The following is a 17,064-nucleotide window of genomic DNA, read 5'->3' as shown; positions in this document are numbered from 1 at the left end:
CTCCAGCAACTTCACTTCCTCTCCTCCTTCTGTCCCCACTCTTGGGACTCTCACTCTGAGGCCCACCTCAAACTGCAGGGAGCACAGCAGAGAAGGGACAAAGGCCAGGCTGGCCTCCGTCCCCACTCACTCCCCAGTGAGCCACTGAGCTCCGCCCAGCCCATGGGTACCAGCTGCTCTCTGACTGGCTTCACGTCTCCCGAGGGAGGCAGATGGAGGGAGGCCGGCCTTCGCCTTTAAGAGCACTCTCCTGCCACCCCTCCCTTTCCCCAGAGGCGAGCTTCATCAGGCAGGAGCCAGAGGCCAGAGAAAGAGCATGCAGCTCCAGGTACAGCCTCCCCCAGCTCCCTGGCCCTGGGGGTGGGCGCCTTCCTTCTCCCACACTGGTTATGCCCTGCTGCTGGGTCCTCTCCAGCCTGGCAGGATGGACAGACACCCCTACGAAAGGGAATAAGGCTGGAGTTAGGGATGGATGACATGGGGCTTTGCAGAGAGGGACAGGGAATGGTACGGGGGAGGGACGCTGGCCATGGACTGCTGGCCTCCTGGGCTGGGCTGCGTGATATAGGATGAAGGAGGTGATTAAGCGGGGGAAAGGACAGTCTTCCCGGCTTCTTCCGCTTGGTAGTTTTGTGACTTTGGGCAAGAACAAAACAACCCCGTAATATGGGTGATCGTACCTTGCACCTTGCATGTGCCAGGCCCCAGGAGTGAGGCTGGAAGCTGAGAAATGACTCATACCTAGGCCTCTACTGACTCCTCAGGGTCCAAGCCAGAGCTCTCCAAGAGGGCCAGCAAGCAGCCAACCCAGTTGCCTCCCCTGAGCCTCAGTTTCTCCAACCAAGGAGCCAGAGTGGGCCTTGATCTATCTCCAGACCACATAGGGGCCTGAGGTCTTTCTTGGGGAAGGGGTTGGCCCAAAGACCACACTGGCAGAAGTCCCAAGATGCTTAGGCCCCCCACCCAGAACACACTGTCTCTGGGGTACAGGCTGAACATGCCACACGTGCTTCCCCCTCCGTGCCCCTCCTGGCCCTGTGTCTAGCAGCTGAGCAAATGGCGTCTCCTCCCTTCTCCCTGCCCCCTGCCATTCCTGCGCAAAGGGCACGGGGCCTGGCGTGTGGCACTGGCAGCTGGAGCTTTCCATGCTGCCGTCAAGTTTTCCAGAGCACAAATAAGACAGGAGAGCCAGGAATAACTGGCTGGGCCCCCAGAGGGTCTGGAGGGGATGGGCCTACCGCAGACCTGCTTTCAGACCCTGTGCCAAGGGGTGCAGGCAGAGGGCCAGCTGCCCAGGACCAGGGCTTTGGGAGGCTTCTGTGGCCATTGGGAGCCCATTATCTGGCATGCATCCTGTAAGAATCAGCCCGGGCTCCAGTGTGGCCCGGGTCCACTCCTTGTGTGACCTTGGAGAAGTCATTTAACCTCCCTGAGCTTTGTCTCCTGTGGGTCCAGGTGGCAGCTTCTCAGGATCCCAGGGAGTGAAGGGCGCATGCTGAGGCTGGCTATGCCCGGAGCTGCTGCTATTATGATCATTTTTATGGCTGGACAACCCTGGGCCAGTCACAGACCAGCTGCAGGCTCAGTTCAGGCCAAGCCACCTCCAGGACCCCACACTGGATAAAGCACAACCCCAGAATCCTGGGCAGGGACCACATGGCTGCAAAGCCCCTGCCCAAGGGAGCTCAACCCCTGGTCTTCTGAGCAAGAGGATGGGTACCACGGAGCAGGAAGAGCAAGTGTCTCCGCTCTCCAGAGGACACAGGAGCAAGGAGACCAGAGCATTCTCACCAACCTGGCTAGTCCCCCTTCCTCCCCCCTGGGGGGTGCTGGGTGCCGGACACCCCTCCCCAGGGGCTATATTAGCCGTGTGAGTCACGGTGGACCGGCTGGGAGGCCGCAGGCGGGCGGGACAGTGTAGGGTTACAGTCCATTTATGGGCGCAGCCGAGGGCAGATATCAGTGTCGATGGCATTCGCTCCCAGCTATTCTTAGGAGCCTCTCAAGAGCTCCACGCAGCCCAGCTGGGCAGCAAGGGACAGAGCAGGCAAGGCCGGGGGGCAGGGGCAGGGGCAGGGGCAGAGGTGTGGACCGGGCAGGCGGAGTGCCTGAGTGCCCTCTCACTCAACCCTCTCTACCCTTTGTCTGCAGAGGCGGCCGCTGACAGCACCAGCATGTCTTACAGTGTGACCCTGACTGGGCCTGGGCCCTGGGGCTTCCGTCTGCAGGGGGGCAAGGACTTCAACATGCCCCTCACTATTTCCCGGGTGAGTGCACCCTGCCACAGCCTGGCACCCGACGGGGCGGGCACGCTGTGTGTCTGTCTGTCTGTCCTTTCTGAGCCTCTCAGAAAGCAGAGCATGCCCCATCCCCTGGGACTGGCCTGGTCCTCTGGTCTCAGCCACAGCTGTTTGCTCACAGGAGCCCGCCGGCCTGTTATGCATGTGAGACACCATGAGCAGGTGGTAGGTGTTTTTAGCAGAGAAGAAAATGCTGAGTTTTCAGGCAGGCAGGCAGGTAGCTGGACCGAGTACAGCGCCTTCCTGATCCCTTCACTGTTAGAGTGGGCTTAGGGTGCCCCCAAGCCTTTAGCATTTCCCTAGATGTGGGCAGCTGCTTTGGGAAGGGAGCATTCCCAGCATGGAGAGGGCAGGTGATGGGCAGTTGGATAGATGGACAAACAGGCTGCTGACCTTGGCTGTCCTGCTGTCAGAGCGTGGGGCTGGGCTGGACTGAGTACTGGGCACCCGCTCCATCCCAAACTTGAGACACCAGCACCCTGGCTCATGGGGCTGGGCGGTCCTCCCCATTCACCGTGGCTGCTTTGTCTGTCTCACGACTTGTTCCCCGCAAGCGCTGGGGCCTGGTGAGATGGCCCCCTGTCCTGCAGTGTCTGTGATGGGGAGCAGCATGGCTGCTAATGCAGATGACACAGAACATCGGGTTGTCTGAGTAACTCTACTGCCTGGCTGGAGACAGCAACACCAGAGAGGCAGAAAGCTAGCCATGCTCCCAAGGAAGCAGTCCAGGAACAGGGACTGACGGGGGAACAGCATCTAGACCGTAGTAGGCGCTCCGTCAGTATTTGTCAAACAAAGAGACTCCCCGGCAAGGCACTGGTAGACCCAGGGCTGAAGACCCCAAGGCTCAGGATGAACTGTGAGGCATACAGGGCAAGGACAACCCTGCCTGGTGGCTGAGCCCCTGGCCGTGCTGTTCTGGTCACAAGGCAGGAGCGGGAGGCTCCCAGGCTGTCACCGGAGGGTAGTGGGTGGGCAGGGGTATCTGGGCTACTGCCCCACTAGGGGAACAAGGGGACAGTTTCTTCTCTGGGGCCTTTGGGACTTGCCTTGGGCCTGGGGGCTGGAGGAAGGGGTTGGAGGGGAAGCACTGAAGTGGGCAAGGCCTGAAGGTGCTTGGCAGAGGGACCAGGGAGCCTGGGCAGAGGGTCAGGAGCCAACGCCACCACTGGAGAAGTAGTCTCTGTTTTTGGTTCCATGGGTACTTAGGGGAACCCCAGAAGTAGAAGCCCCACCCAGGGATGCTGTGAGAGCCTTATAATAGCCATAGAGGCCACATGCTTCCAGGGTGGGTGCTGGCCTGGCTCTGGCACAGGGAACAGGCCCTGCCCTCCAACCTTCAGTTGGAGATGTGGCTTGTTCTAACCTGGAGACTCCACCCCTCCAGATCTACTGCCCTGGAGACCACAGGGTCCTGGAAACCCACAGCTTTGCACACTTTGCATGAGGTGGCGACCTGCGGGCATGTGAGCCCCAGTGGATTTCCCACTGCCCTGTACAGCTCCCCACCCCCATGCTTGCAGGACTCCTTCCTGTACAAGGTGGAGCCTCTGTGTGCTCTCTCATGGGCCCTGTGGCCTCCCCTGCCTGAGACTGAGCCCACATCTCCCCCAGCTCCACCATCTCCAGGCCTCCTGCTGGTGCTCCCTGCCCTATCCCTATGGGTGCAAATTGGCCACTGGGCTCACTGGCACTCAGGATAGCCAATGACTTCACCCAGGGTCTATGTGCCACCTGGCCCCAGCCAGCCAGGGGCTTAAATGGCAGCCCAGAGGCCTTAAGCTAGATAACAGGAGGAATGTCCTTACTCCGGGGAGGGGGTATGCAGGGATGTGCTGGATCCAATGACTGGGGGGACTTTTAAAAATAGAACCCGAAGCCCAGGCAGGGCACTGGGGGATGGGCATGATGGCCTCTCGGCTTCCTTTAGGGGCATACCCCAAATCACCTGAGCTATGGAGCAGGCTGGACTGGGAACTGGAGCCCTTCCCGGGGCTTGGAACCTCTTGAGAAATTTTGGTGGTGGGCTGCTGATAGCCTGGGCTTGTGTCCTGGTTCCGTGCCGCTGGCAGGGCAGGCCTTGTGGACACAGCCCTGCCATCCCACCAGGGCTGTAGGATTTACTGCTGGGGCTCACAGGGCCCTTCTGCACCAGGGACATCCCCCTACGGGGGAGGCATGGCCAGAGCTCTCTGGAGGAACTCCACTCCCACCCCAGCCAGGACCTGAGCCTGTGCCATAGGGCACCATAGGCAAGAGTGTGTGACCCTGTGGGGTGGGCAGGCAAGCGAGGCTCGGATCGTTACCTCACTTCAGAGCCTGGCAAACTGAGGCTGGCGTTTGCTCACAGGACAGGGATGGCCATGGGTGGATCTCCTGTGTCCTCTCACCCCAACTCCCATGCTGGCCTGCTCACCCCTCTGACTGGGACTACTAGAGAGGCACTGGGGAGACCTGTCCCCTCTCAGCTGCAGGTATGTGCTGCAGCTCCTCCTGGAAGGACACAGGCCACCTACAGGCTGGGTGGTGGCTCCCGGGGGTCCATGGCAGCAACCTTGGGGCAGCAGCAGCCCCTCAAGGCCTCCCTTCAGAGGGTCTCCTCTTGCGGACTCACAGAGAAGGGGATTCAAGAGGGAGACTGGGAGCGGAGTGTGGCGGGGAAATGCCTTTATTTATCCTGGACAGGTGTGGCTGGGCCTGCAACATGAGCTGCCCTTTCACCCCACCCCAGCCAGTTCTCCAGGAAGTGGGGAGGGGGCAGAAGCGCAGAGAGGGAGCAGCTCCAGAGGCCCAGCCCGGACTCTGCCCTGGCAGCTGGCCAGAGGCTGGGACCATGGTCTGGGCTCTCGCCTCTTCACACCTCTCATGCCCCCACCTTGGGGAAGACGAGTATGCTTTGCTAGGCTCTGCTGTTCTCAGCTGTGTTGCCTCAGAAGTCTACCTGCTCAGCCTCAGTTTTTCTCATCCTTAAAATGGGGATAGCAGGCCGAGCGTGGTGGCTCGTGTCTGTAGTCCTAGCACTTTGGGAGGCCAAGGGGCGGACCACTTGAGGTCAAGAGTTGGAGACCAGCCTGGCCAACATGGTGAAACCCTGTCTCTACTAAAAATACAAAAATTAGCCAGGTGTGGTGGCGCATGCCTGTAATCCCAGCTACTCAGGAGGCTGAGGCAGGAGGATAGCTTGAACCCAGGAGGCAGAGGTTGCAGTGAGCTGAGATCGTGTCACTGCACTCCAGTCTGAGGAGTCAGGAAAACTCCCAATCCGGGGAGGCACAGCCAGCTGGAGCCACCCAGGCAGGTAGGGAGAGGCTTTTTGAATGAGGAGACGCCCGTTTATTTATCGGCCAGGGTGGAGTTGGGGAGTGGGACCATGGGAAGACAGAAGGTTCCAGTGAGAGAGTGAGCATGAACAGAACCACAGGGGAGGCCAGTCTCACAGAGTGAGACTCCATCTCAAAAATACATCAATCAATAAATAATGCCTTCCACACCTGTGGGAGCTCTTTCTAACAGGCACTTATGAAAACTTTCCACCTGGTGTCTACCAGGACAAGTTGTGAGACTGGTGGAGTTGGGGGGCTGAGCCTGGGCCCAGGAGGGGCCTGCCTCTCTACTGGAAGCCCTCTGTCCCTAGGGTCTCAGGCACCCCGCCTGCAGGCTCACCTGGAGCACCAGCCCAGAGGCCTCTCCTCCTCTGTGGGTTTCGGTTCCAGTTATTTATCAGACTCTCCCAGCTGTGGTGGGAACATGCTGAGGACAGAGGGTCTCTGGGGAGAGGAAGGGGGACAGGCTGAGACTATTCTGGAGTAGCTGTGCCAGCAATGCCTGGAATTTTGGGGCCGCTGGAGCACGCAGTGCTGTTTCTTGGGCAGCTCTTAGCAGTGCTGACAGGCCATGCTGTTTATAGCTGCACTGAAGGTCAGGCAAGCCTCCAAGGGCTTCTGTGGGGCTGGCAGGGGCCTCCCCGGCAACATCCATCTATCAGCAGGGGAAGATAAGCAGCCAGAGGCTCGGAGGCTCCCAGCTGGGGAATGTATTCTTAGAGGTCCCCCAGGCCAGGTCCTCCCTGCCGCTCGGAACTGTATCTAACTCTGTGAGGGATCCAAAAGGAGAGGACATGAGACTAGCTGGGTTCTGGGGAATGAATTGGACCCTTGGAGGCCTCCAGGCCAGGACACCGTGCAAGAGCAGCTGCATGAGCAGCCCCAGGGCTCCGGGGCTACAGGCATTGTGGGGTTGCCAGTGTCAGGACTTCAGGGCTATCTGAGAAAGACTGGGCCAGGCCCTGCTGGGGGATAGCTCCCCAATTCCCTGAGTCTCCTTCCCTTTCTACATCATCCCCTCTCATCCAGAGGCTGCCCCTGACTGCAAAGACCCTCCCCCACGCAGAGCTCTCCCGCCCTCAAATGCAGCTTTGTCACCCCTTTGGGACCAGGCTCCACCTCTGCCCAGGAACCATCCTTGGATGCAAGAATGGGCCTTGCTGGGGGCCCCTGAGAGCCAGCGCCCCTGAGGGCATTTTACTGGCCACACCCAAGCCACAAATGGAACTGTGGACCTGGACAGGAGGAAGAGAGGCAGGAGACACTCAAGAGACACTTGAGGAAAGCCAGGGGAGGTGTGGTCAGTTAGAGGGGGGCAGTGACCCCTGGCTTTGGACACAGAAGGTCATTGATCTGCGTGGAATAGTGGGGCCAAAGGCAGATGGCTGTGTGTGAGCAGGTGGGAGGCAGTGGCATTGGGGGCAGGATGTGTGGGTCACCTCCTGGAGGAGTCTGGAGGTGCAGAAAAGGGACATGACAGGAGCCAGTTGGAGTCACCCAGGCAGGCAGGGAGAGGTTTTTTGAGCATTGAGGAGACTCCTGCTTATTTATCAGCCAGGGTGGAGTTGGGGAGTGGGACCATGGGGAGACAGAAGGTTCCAGTGAGAGGGTGAGCATGAGCAAAACCCCAGGGAGGCCAGATGGGAAGGCAGCAGAGCAGGGCAAGACAGTAATTTAATCATACAATGAAAATGCACTTTGCCCCACCCACCCCAACCCAAGCAGGCAGCCTGGGAGTGTGGGGAGGGGGAGCTGCTGAACCCTTCCTACTTATCTGCCGCCTGCCCCAGCCTCCACCCACCACATCTACACTGGCAGATCTAGAAGGGGAGGAAGGCAGGGGCCTGCCTGGTTTGAACACTGGGAGTGAATGATGGCCAGAAACGTCTGCAGAGCCCAGCTGCTCTCTCTGCTGCCAGAGAACTGGGGAAATAGGAGCCGATGGCATGGGTGCGTCTGAAGCCTCACTGGCGCCTTCCTTCCCCTGGACCCTGTACAGAACTTTCCTCCCCTCCCCCCGACACCCAGGCCCCTCTAGGGCCAGCAGGCTGGCTCAGAACTGGTCAGCCAGGGCTGGCCCCTCAAGCCCCACCCTCTGCCAGCTGTGGATCTTGTTTCCTGTGGAGCCCGGGGATGCAGCCAGCCAGCCTCGCACCTTCTGGGGGTAGCGGATGGGGTCAGCATTGTGCCTCCCTGGATTGGGAGTTTTCCTGAAACTCTCTTAGCTCTGCACCCTCCTTACATAATCCCCTGTTTGACGACATAATCCTCACAAGAATCCCGAGAAAGGCATTGTCTCTCTTGACACTGGAGGGCTTGGAGGCTGGCACCGAAGCCAGGGGCTCGGCCCATACTGGCATCTGTGCTCCTCCTTTGTTGCCTCCCTGCCCCCAGCCCCCAGCACTCACAGGTGGCTCTGGCACCAGCCCTCCCTGGGCTGCCCTTGGGGGTGCCCTAAGACCTTGGCCCAGCAAGGCGGAAGGGCTCCTAGGGACAGGGGGCTGATCTTGGCCTCCAAACACCTGCAGCCTTTCTTGGGGGCTTTGGAGACAGGAGCTTGGTGCTCCACCCTGAGGCCATTCTAGGCTGTGCCCAGGGTTGGGTTTCCAGGGTTTAGAGGCGTCCATTGGCTGGAGAAGACTGAAATGTGAAGTGGGAATGAAACGCTCATTCAAGGGAGGCGTTTAAATGCTCAAAGGCGGATAGAAAGATCCAAAAGAAAAAACCCGCAGCTCCAAGGATTTGGGTGCTTTGGGCCCTTTCTGAAACACACAAAGGAAAGAGGAGGATGGAGTGAGACAAGAGTGATGCGGAAGCATCGTGAATGGAGTGCACTCTCCATGAGCCCTGGGCTCTGGGCAAGGGTCTGAGGGTGCCCCCCTCCAACCCACCCAGGCAGGCTGCTCCTGTGGTGGGGTGAAGGCATCTGATGGCTCTTGGTCATCCATAAAGTGCCTGCCTCCATCCTGCCTGGAGCACCTCCCTAGAGGAGGATATCAGCACCCCCAGCCCCCACCCTGAGGGATGTTGGACCCTACTCAGGGCAGCCAAAGGCCAGGCCAGCTGAGCCCTGACAAGCAGACACAGCTGCATGGGAGAGGCGCCAGGCAGGGGATCCAGCTCAGCCACTCCCCTCTGGTCAGAGGCTTGGCTACTGACCAGACCCCAGGAGGCTGAGCTCTCCCTTGCTAGCAAGCATCCCCCGAGCCCATACCTGACGATGAGGGAGAGCCAGGCAGGTCCAGGTGAGGGGAAGCGAGGAGACCTGGCAGGGAAGGCTGGTGCCAGCTGGCCCGCGCCTGCTGGGAGTGGAGAAAGCTGTCTCTGAGGCACCTCCAGAGGGAGGACAGTCAGATGGCCCTGCAGAGGGCCCTGCTGATCTGGCCCCCGCCTCTCTTGGACGTCATTCTGGTGCCCTTGCTCATGCCGTCATCATGATCTTCTGGACACAACTCCCATCTTTCCTGTCAGTGTCTCCTCTGTGACCAAGGTCGTGGCCCTCCTGCGTGGGGTCTGCAGTGACCCAGCCCTGCAGGGGTACAACCCCTTCTCTGTAGGTGAGCATTTGGGGGAGCCCTGCCGTGAGAGAGCCTTGCTGTGGGAGTGTCCTGCTGTGGGGGAGTCCCATGGGCGGTTCACTAGGACAGAACAGGCATTGCAAAATTCGCCCTGGACAGAAGTATGCTGGTGCCTGCAACTTTCTTTGAAATGCCTGGCAAATGAGATGGACTGGTGGATGTGGAGGGATGGAGTGTGATAAAGCAAAGAGAGAGAGATGTTATGGTACAGCCATGGTGGCGGGTGTTCAGGTGTGCACTTTAGAATGTTTTCTACTTTTTCTGCCTAGAAATCTGTAAAAATGTCTATAATAAAATGTTGGGGATCATATAGAGGAGTAGGGAAAGTCGATTTTCTGCAGGACAGGCCTGGCTGGGCAGCTCAACTTGCCCCCAGGAGTCCCCTCTCAGTCTAGAAAACTGTTTTGCTTTCCCATGCTGATGTTGGTTTTTACCCTTTGTTCACCTCTACACTCAAGGCAGCAACACACTCCTATCATTAATAGAAGCTATGGCAATGAGTTTGGGGGTAAGGGCTAAGTGTATTTTAAGAAATCTCAAGTAGCTCTAAGATGCTCCCGTGGAGCCTGGAGGGCAGGCTGGACTTTGCAAAGCAGATGCTGTGGCTTCCTGGCAGTCCAGGCGTCTGTTTCTGTATTGTCCTTTCCTGTCTCTGCAGATTCCAGGGCTGGGGAAGGGGCGCTGTGAACACAAGGTGGCCAGTATTTTAAGAGGGCACCACAGGCTGGGTATGGTAGCTCATGTCTGTAATCCCAGCACTTTGGGAGGCTGAGGTGGGTGAATCACTTGAGGTCAGGAGTTGAAGACCAGCCTGGCAAACATGATAAAACCCCCTTTCTACTAAAAATACAAAAATTAGCCGGGTGTGGTGGCGTGTGCTTGTGGTCCCAGCTACTCGGGAGACTGACGCAGGAGAATTGCTTGAACCCGGGAGGCGGAAGTTGCAGTGAGCCGAGATCACGCCATTGCACTCCAGCCTGGGCAACAGAGAGAGACCCTGTCTCAAAAAAAAAAAGAAAAGAAAAGAAAAAGAAAAAAAAAAAAGGGCACCATAGCCCCTAGGGCTGAAATGGCAGGTTCACAGCCATTGGAGAGGGCTGTCCTGGTCTTGCTGTTATCACCCATGTGGTGTAGGGCAGTGTTTCTGTGGCCCGTAATGTGGTCATGCAGAAACAACTCAGTTCCTGGGCTGCATCTGCAGAGCCCATCTGGGAATGGGCTGGACACTGGTGACTGGTGACTGCAGAGCATCCTGGTTTGGAAGGGGCTTCCCTGTGAGGGGACTGGCAGGAGCTTCCCTCCATGTCTGTAAGCCTAGGGCCTGGCGAGAGGCCCACCCAGGCTTGGCACCTGGGGCAAGGGACTGTCCCCAGAGCCTCTCTGGGCTCCTTCTAGGATGGTTCTCAGGCCTTGGCCTGAATCTAGCTTCTGCCAACACTAGGAGCTGGCTTGGTCCTTGGGTTATAGCCAGGAAGGTGACTAGGATGTGCCCAGAGAGGCCCAGAGGACTGGCTGGTGGGCATGTTTGGGAGGCAAAGCCAAGGAACACCTCCAGCCATAGCTTGTGGGGGGTGGGGTCCAGAGCCTCCTCTTTCCTGTGATGTCACTGAAGGCCAGGCCTGCATGGCACTCCTCGTGATGTCATGGGTGTTGGGGACTTCCAACATGGTGTGGTGGGAGTCAGGTCATAAAGACATTCTATGTGATATTAGCAGGGGCCAGCACATTCCATATGATGTCACAGGGGGACAGCCAGAGTCTCTGGCATTCCATGAGGTATCTTTAGGGTTGGGGCTGCTAAGGTCACTAGGGGCCAGCCATCAAGCCATTTTAGGTGACATCATTAGACCCTCTGGAATTTTGCATCTCATGTGACATTACTGTGGGCAGGGCTGCCACAGCATTCAGTGTGCTGTTACTGGAGGCCAGGCGTGCAGAATTTGGCATCGTGCATGATGTCACCACGAGTGCAGCCTGAGCCATCATGACATCCCAAGTAATGTCCCAGGAGGTGTGGCCTTCCTGAGATCCCATGGGGAATTCCCAGGGTGGAGTTGCAGTGGCATTCTGTGTGGTTACACTGAAGATGGGGCCTCCAGAATGTAACATTCTGTGATGTTATTGGGGCTCAGGGTTTGGGAACTGGCTCCCAAACCTGTACCCCGCCTTCTGGAGGTATGACGCCAACTACAGAACCCTAAGCACTGCCCCATTTCCCAGCCAATTTTGCTCACCCAGGCAGGGTTGTCGGCTACCTCACCATCTCCACATCTGCCAGGTAGCACAAAGCACCGTGCACTAAGATGCTTTTGAGTGGGTGCATTTATCCTGCCTTTCAGCCTGGCAGTGTCTCTGGGATGCTGCTGTATCTTAGCTCCTGCATCTCTCTTTTCTCCTGGATTCTGAAAAGTGCTCCATAGCTTTGCAGGGTACAGGGGTTATAAGAGGCTAACCAAGGTTACAAATAGCCTGCATTTTTTTTTTTTTTTTTTTTTTTTTTTTTAAGACAGAGTCTCATTCTGTCACCCAGGCTGGAGTACAGTGACATGATCGTAGCTCACTGCAACCTCTACCTCCTGGGTTCAATCAAGGGTTCAAGTGATTCTCCTGCCTCAGCCTCCTGAGTAGCTGGGACTACGGGCACACGCCAGCATGTCCAGCTAATTCTTTTGTATTTTTGGTACAGACAGGGTATCACCATGTTAGCCAGGCTGATCTTGAACTCCTGATCTCAGGTGATCTGCCTGCCTCCGCCTCCCATAGTGCTGGGGTTATAGGCATAAGCCACCACACCTGGCTGCCTGCAAATTTTTTTTTTCTTTTTTTTTTGAGACGAAGTCTTGCTTAGTCACCCAGGCCGGAGTGTGGTGGCACGATCTCGGCTCACTGCAAGCTCCGCCTCCCGGGTTCAAGCGATTCTCCTGCCCCAGCCTCCCAAGTAGCTGGGACTACAGGCGCCTACCACCGTGCCTGGCTAATTTTTGTATTTTTAATAGGACGGGGTTTCACCATATTGGCCAGGCTGGTCTCGAACTCCTGACCTTGTGATCCGCCCACTTTGGCCTCCCAAAGTGCTGGGATTACAGGCGTGAGCCACCATGCCTGGCGGCCACCTGCAAATTTTTAAGAGACAGGGTCTCCCTCTGTCACCCACGCTGGAGTTCAGTGGTGAGTGACCATAGCTCGTTGTAACCTCAAACTCCTAGGCTGGAGTGACCCTCTCACCTGCCTCCTGAGTAGCTAGAACTACAGCCATGCACCACCACACGCTGCCAAATATTTTTATTTTTGTAGAAACAGGGTCTGGGCTGTTACCTGGGCTGGCCTCAAACTCCTGGCCTCAAGCAATTCTCCTACCTCAGCCTCCCAAAATGTTGGGATTACAGGCATGAGCCACCATGTCAGGCAGCCTCCAAACCTTAATGGCTCAGCACAACAAAAGTTTCTCATTCATGCAATGTCCAATACAGTGTTCCCTAATCATCTCTCCTCCTCGCCATGCCCTGCACTCAGTCAGTCAACAAGCAGAGAGTGTGCAGGATCACGAGGTTGCTAGGGGCAGACCTGGAAGGGGCATACATTGCTTCCACCCTCATTCCAGTGGCCAGAGATAGTCCCAAGGCCGCAGTCAGACACAAAGCTCTAAGCAATGTGGTAGTCATGTGCCGGAAAGAGGAACTAGGCTTAGTGAGCAGCTGGTACTGGCCATAGCAAATGAAAAACAAAATGACGGCTTCTGCTGAATATTCCCGGGTGACTCTTCCCCAAGGACTGGCCCTTCCTCAGGACCACCTTCCTTATGCTCACCCCCCACCTCTGCTATCCAATCAGATCACACCAGGCAGCAAGGCAGCCCAGTCCCAGCTCAGCCAGGGTGACCTTGTGGTGGCCATTGACGGCGTCAACACAGACACCATGACCCACCTGGAAGCCCAGAACAAGATCAAGTCTGCCAGCTACAACTTGAGCCTCACCCTGCAGAAGTAGGTGGGAGCTCTCCAGAGCAGGGGGCGGAGGCTTGGGTGTGGGCATGGGGCAGGGGCCAAAAGAGGTACAGTCCCATAGCAATTGAGTGGGCCTAGCCCTGGGCTACAGAACTGTGCCGGAAGATAAGGACAGCCTTGGGCCAGAGGAACAACCAGGCCCAAGTTGCTGTCAAGCACCTAGAGGCAGACATTACTGCCTCACTTTACAGATAAGGCTGAGAGGGTGGTCCTGGTGCTGCCCGTATGTGGGCCATTGGTCCTGGAAGGCAGGTCTTCCCTGCTTCCACTTTGCCCCGGCAGCCCCCGGTGACATAGCAGGGGCCCATGGATGCTGGCCAAAGTGCCCAGGGGCCATGACTTCTCCATCCTTGTCGGGCCCAGGGCCTTCTTGGGGAGATCCAGCCCGTGGGGTGGACAGTGGATCTGGAGCCCTCTGACTCAGCTGTCTCTCTGTCTCCTCACCAGCCCTGCCCAGGCAGGAGCTTCTGGCCCCAGGGGCAACTTCCTCACTTCGTCTCATTTCTGGTTTCTACAGATCGAAGCGTCCCATTCCCATCTCCACGACAGCACCCCCAGTCCAGACCCCTCTGCCAGTGATCCCCCACCAGAAGGTAGGTGCTGACTGCGGCGGCGGGGTCCACTCAGCCCTGGTTCCTGGAGTGCTGGCCCTGGCCAGCCTGCCTGGTCTTTGGCTGGCCCAACTGGGAAGAGGCCGTGGGATCAGCCCTGCCCCATCCCTGTCACTGCTGCAGCTGACCCTGGGGAAGTGAGGCAGCCCCTCGGGAGAGACTTTCAAGCCCCTCTTGAACACTGGATGTGGGAATGAATGCCTGCCTGGGTGCAAGTCACCTCCGCTATGCCTCCCGGCTGGGCCGATAGAAGCTAGCTTGGGCAGCAGTGCTCCCAGGAGAGGGTCACCCTCCCGGCCAGGCAGGGGACGAGCGTCCAGGCTCTGATCCTCATTTGCCAAGGGGGCCGGGGCTGGGTGACTGCAGCTGAGGCCCAGCTTGAGGAGGACCTCCAGGTGTGGAGGGGCGTGCTGGCTACAGGCTTTCCCCTACCCAGATCTCTCCCTCTGGTTTCCACTTCCCCACCTGCCCCTCCCAAGTGCATGCCCCTGTAGCCCTTAGCATGTGCTGGTGATGGCCCTCGAGGCAGGCACAGGGGAGAAGGGAGGCCAAGCCCTGGCTCCAGACCTCACCACTGCCTGGGCCCTTCCCAAGGCCCCACTAAGCAGCTTAACCCCCGAGGGCTCCCTGCTCAACTTCTCCCTCTGTGTGAGCTGATAGTGACCCCACCTGTCCAGTGGGGCAGATTGGGCAGGGGAGTAGGGAGAGGGGAGAAAAAGAGGCTGACAGGGGTGCGGTAGGTCACAGACTGGGAAAGTGGGTGGAGGGCTGCTTGGGAGATGCTTACAGAGGTGGACTGAGGGGCCCAAATGTCAGCTACCCACTTCCTCAGCTTCCCTCCTCACCTCCCCACCACCTGCCCACAGCCAGCCCAGGGACCCCATCTCACTGGCAGTGTGGGGTCAGTGGAGCAGGAGTCTGGGCTATGCTCATTGAGTAGCCACTCTCAGGGGCAGGGGGAACAGACACAGAATGGGCCATCCCCTGACCCCTATACCCACTTCCTCGGGCCCTGAGGGTAGGAAGCTTGGCTTGGCTTCCGTGCGGGGCTTGGCACTCTGCCCAGCTGGATGCCAGCTTCAGGCCAGGCCAGGAGCCATGTGCCTGCCTGCTCCTCCGCCAGCGTCCTCCCCTCCAGGTGCTGCACCCAGGTGCTCTGGGCTTCAGGCTGTGGGGCTCGCACTAATGTATCTGTTTCAGGTCCACGCAGGAGCGCTGGGACGCATGTGGCCTCTAACTGCTCTCTTCTCTCTCCCCTGCATGGCCTGCCCTGTGCCAGGACCCCGCTCTGGATACGAACGGCAGCCTGGTGGCACCCAGCCCCAGCCCTGAGGCGAGGGCCAGCCCAGGCACCCCGGGCACCCCGGAGCTCAGGCCTACCTTTAGCCCTGCCTTCTCCCCGCCCTCTGCCTTCTCCTCACTCGCCGAGGCCTCTGCCCCTGGCCCTCCGCGGGTCAGACTGAGGGCCAAGACCAGCCCGGACGGGGCCCGGGACCTACTCGGCCCGAAAGCCCTGCCGGGCTCGAGCCAGCCGAGGCAATATAACAACCCCATTGGCCTGTACTCGGCAGAGACCCTGAGGGAGATGGCTCAGATGTACCAGATGAGCCTCCGAGGGAAGGCCTCGGGTGTCGGACTCCCAGGAGGGTAGGTAACGGGCGTGCAGCTCTCCACGGGTGGCCTGGGCCACCTGGGTCCTCGGTGCTCGGCAGAGACCTGGTCAGGTGGTCAGAGCGAGGCACTGGCCCCAATCCAGCCAACCCCGAGTCCATGAGGCCAGCAATGATCCTGTGGCGTTTGCCATGAGCCGGGCATGCCAGCGATTTATACGACCAACCACGCTGGGGTGACATGTCGGATTTTGCAGAGGAGGAAACTGAGGCTCAGAGAAGGTTAAGTCACAGTCCGTTTGTCCAGCTACCATGTGGCCGAGCGAGTCCTGAATGCAGGAGACTCTGACTTCCAAAACTTTTTCACTAAGCCGCCCCCCAGAACAGCACAGCATAGCCTGCTTCCTTCAAGAGCTATGCGCTGGTCCCCACCCCTCTGGGGGGAAGGAGGCAGGAGCAGCGGGGAGCTGAGAGGTGGAAAAGCGAGTTCTCTGGGACTAGGAATGGTCTGGGAAGCTGCCTGGAGGAGGGAGCCCCTGAGTTGTATATGGAGAGACTCTTTGGCAGTGGCATGCAGGGAACGGGTTTGCAGGAGTGACCTTGGCCAGGGTGGGGTGGCGAGGAAGCAGCACCCCAGGGAGAAAGGGGCTGTGTGGGAGAACAGCAGCCTCACCTCCAAGGTCTAGCTGGTGGGACTCTGGGAGCACAGCAGTTAAAAGCACATGGGACTGGGACACTGTGGAAGGGACCAAGGGATCAGAGTCCTCATACTGGGCCTGTGTTAGCTCCAAGCCCTTCACGCTTGTTCTCTCACCCTAACTTCTACTCCCGCCCTGTGCAATTAGCGTAGCCCTCTCCAGGCAGGGCAGGCTGAGTCAAGGCAGTAGAGCCTAGTGGTTCAGAGTTCCTCCTCCGAATTGTGGAGGAATCACACTGTCCATGTCTCAGGGTTATTGGGAGGATAAAGGACCTAACACTTGTAAAGCTCTGAGCTTTGTCTGTCACCCACTCACTGCATGACACCTGGTATCATCACTGCCTGGAGCCACCCAGAAGAGTCACAGTAGGAATCCGGTCAGTCTGGCCCAAGCCCATGCCCTTGCCTTTGCCCTTGCAGCAGAAGGTACCTGTGCCCCATCAGATCACTGCTCCCCGTGGCCCTCAGCTTCCCTAGCTCCCCAGCTGTTTCTGGAATCCTCAGTGAGGCTGACCTCTGGTACCGCATGGCTTGCTTCCCTTAGCCAAGGTGACAGAGTCATATATGCCCCCAAGGTTCCCCAGCGAATGACTTTTGCCAGAAAACTCAGGGAATAGTAGAACAGATATGGCCTCCTTGTCCCGCCTTTGTTGGGCTGGTAGGTCCTGGTCCTTTCCAGGGGCTGGCCTCAGGCAGGGAGGTCAGCCTCTGGTGGCCTGGGACTCCCAGGAGACCCACCTGCAATGATGATATTGTCTCCCCATAGTGACCCTGCACTCTGGCTATGGACCAGCTAACAGTCCACATGCCTTATCTCTCAGCAACTCTCTCTAACACAACTCTCTCTCTAACTCCAGAGGTGGGCATGATTTTCGTCATCTTATAGCTGGAAAATAGATGCTCAGAGAGAGCAAGTAATTTGGTCAAGGTCACACAGCTAG

The 17,064-nt window shown here is 58.2% G+C and overlaps 2 protein-coding genes across 19 annotated transcripts in view; both read left to right on the top strand.

The window, feature by feature from the left end:
- SNCG (synuclein gamma) overlaps positions 1-17,064 on the top strand; it is a 389,209-nt gene that overhangs the window by 95,079 nt on the left and 277,066 nt on the right. The window contains exon 1 of one of the 10 annotated variants that reach the window (XM_050803909.1): positions 15,473-15,476. The exons of the other annotated variants lie outside the window; for them this stretch is intronic. The gene's annotated coding sequence lies outside the window, so the exon portion shown is untranslated. Of the gene's footprint in view, positions 1-15,472; positions 15,477-17,064 lie in introns of those variants that run through there. 10 annotated transcript variants of the gene reach the window in all.
- LDB3 (LIM domain binding 3) overlaps positions 192-17,064 on the top strand; it is a 71,661-nt gene continuing 54,788 nt past the window's right edge. For 2 of the 9 annotated variants that reach the window (XM_050803848.1, XM_050803853.1), the window contains exons 1-5: positions 1,931-2,047; positions 2,152-2,267; positions 13,033-13,184; positions 13,723-13,798; positions 15,096-15,463. In XM_050803848.1, the coding sequence (XP_050659805.1) occupies positions 2,175-2,267; positions 13,033-13,184; positions 13,723-13,798; positions 15,096-15,463 (689 nt within the window). In that variant the 5' untranslated portion in view covers positions 1,931-2,047; positions 2,152-2,174. Of the gene's footprint in view, positions 329-1,930; positions 2,048-2,151; positions 2,268-4,650; positions 4,775-13,032; positions 13,185-13,722; positions 13,799-15,095; positions 15,464-17,064 lie in introns of those variants that run through there. The other 7 variants (XM_050803851.1, XM_050803855.1, XM_050803849.1 and 4 more) reach the window with 6 other exon arrangements.

This window comes from Macaca thibetana, chromosome 9 (assembly GCF_024542745.1).
Source record: "Macaca thibetana thibetana isolate TM-01 chromosome 9, ASM2454274v1, whole genome shotgun sequence".
In the NCBI taxonomy this organism is placed as follows: Eukaryota; Metazoa; Chordata; class Mammalia; order Primates; family Cercopithecidae; genus Macaca; species Macaca thibetana.
Note: the sequence above shows the minus strand (reverse complement) of the source record. Positions and strands in the feature narration are given on the sequence as shown.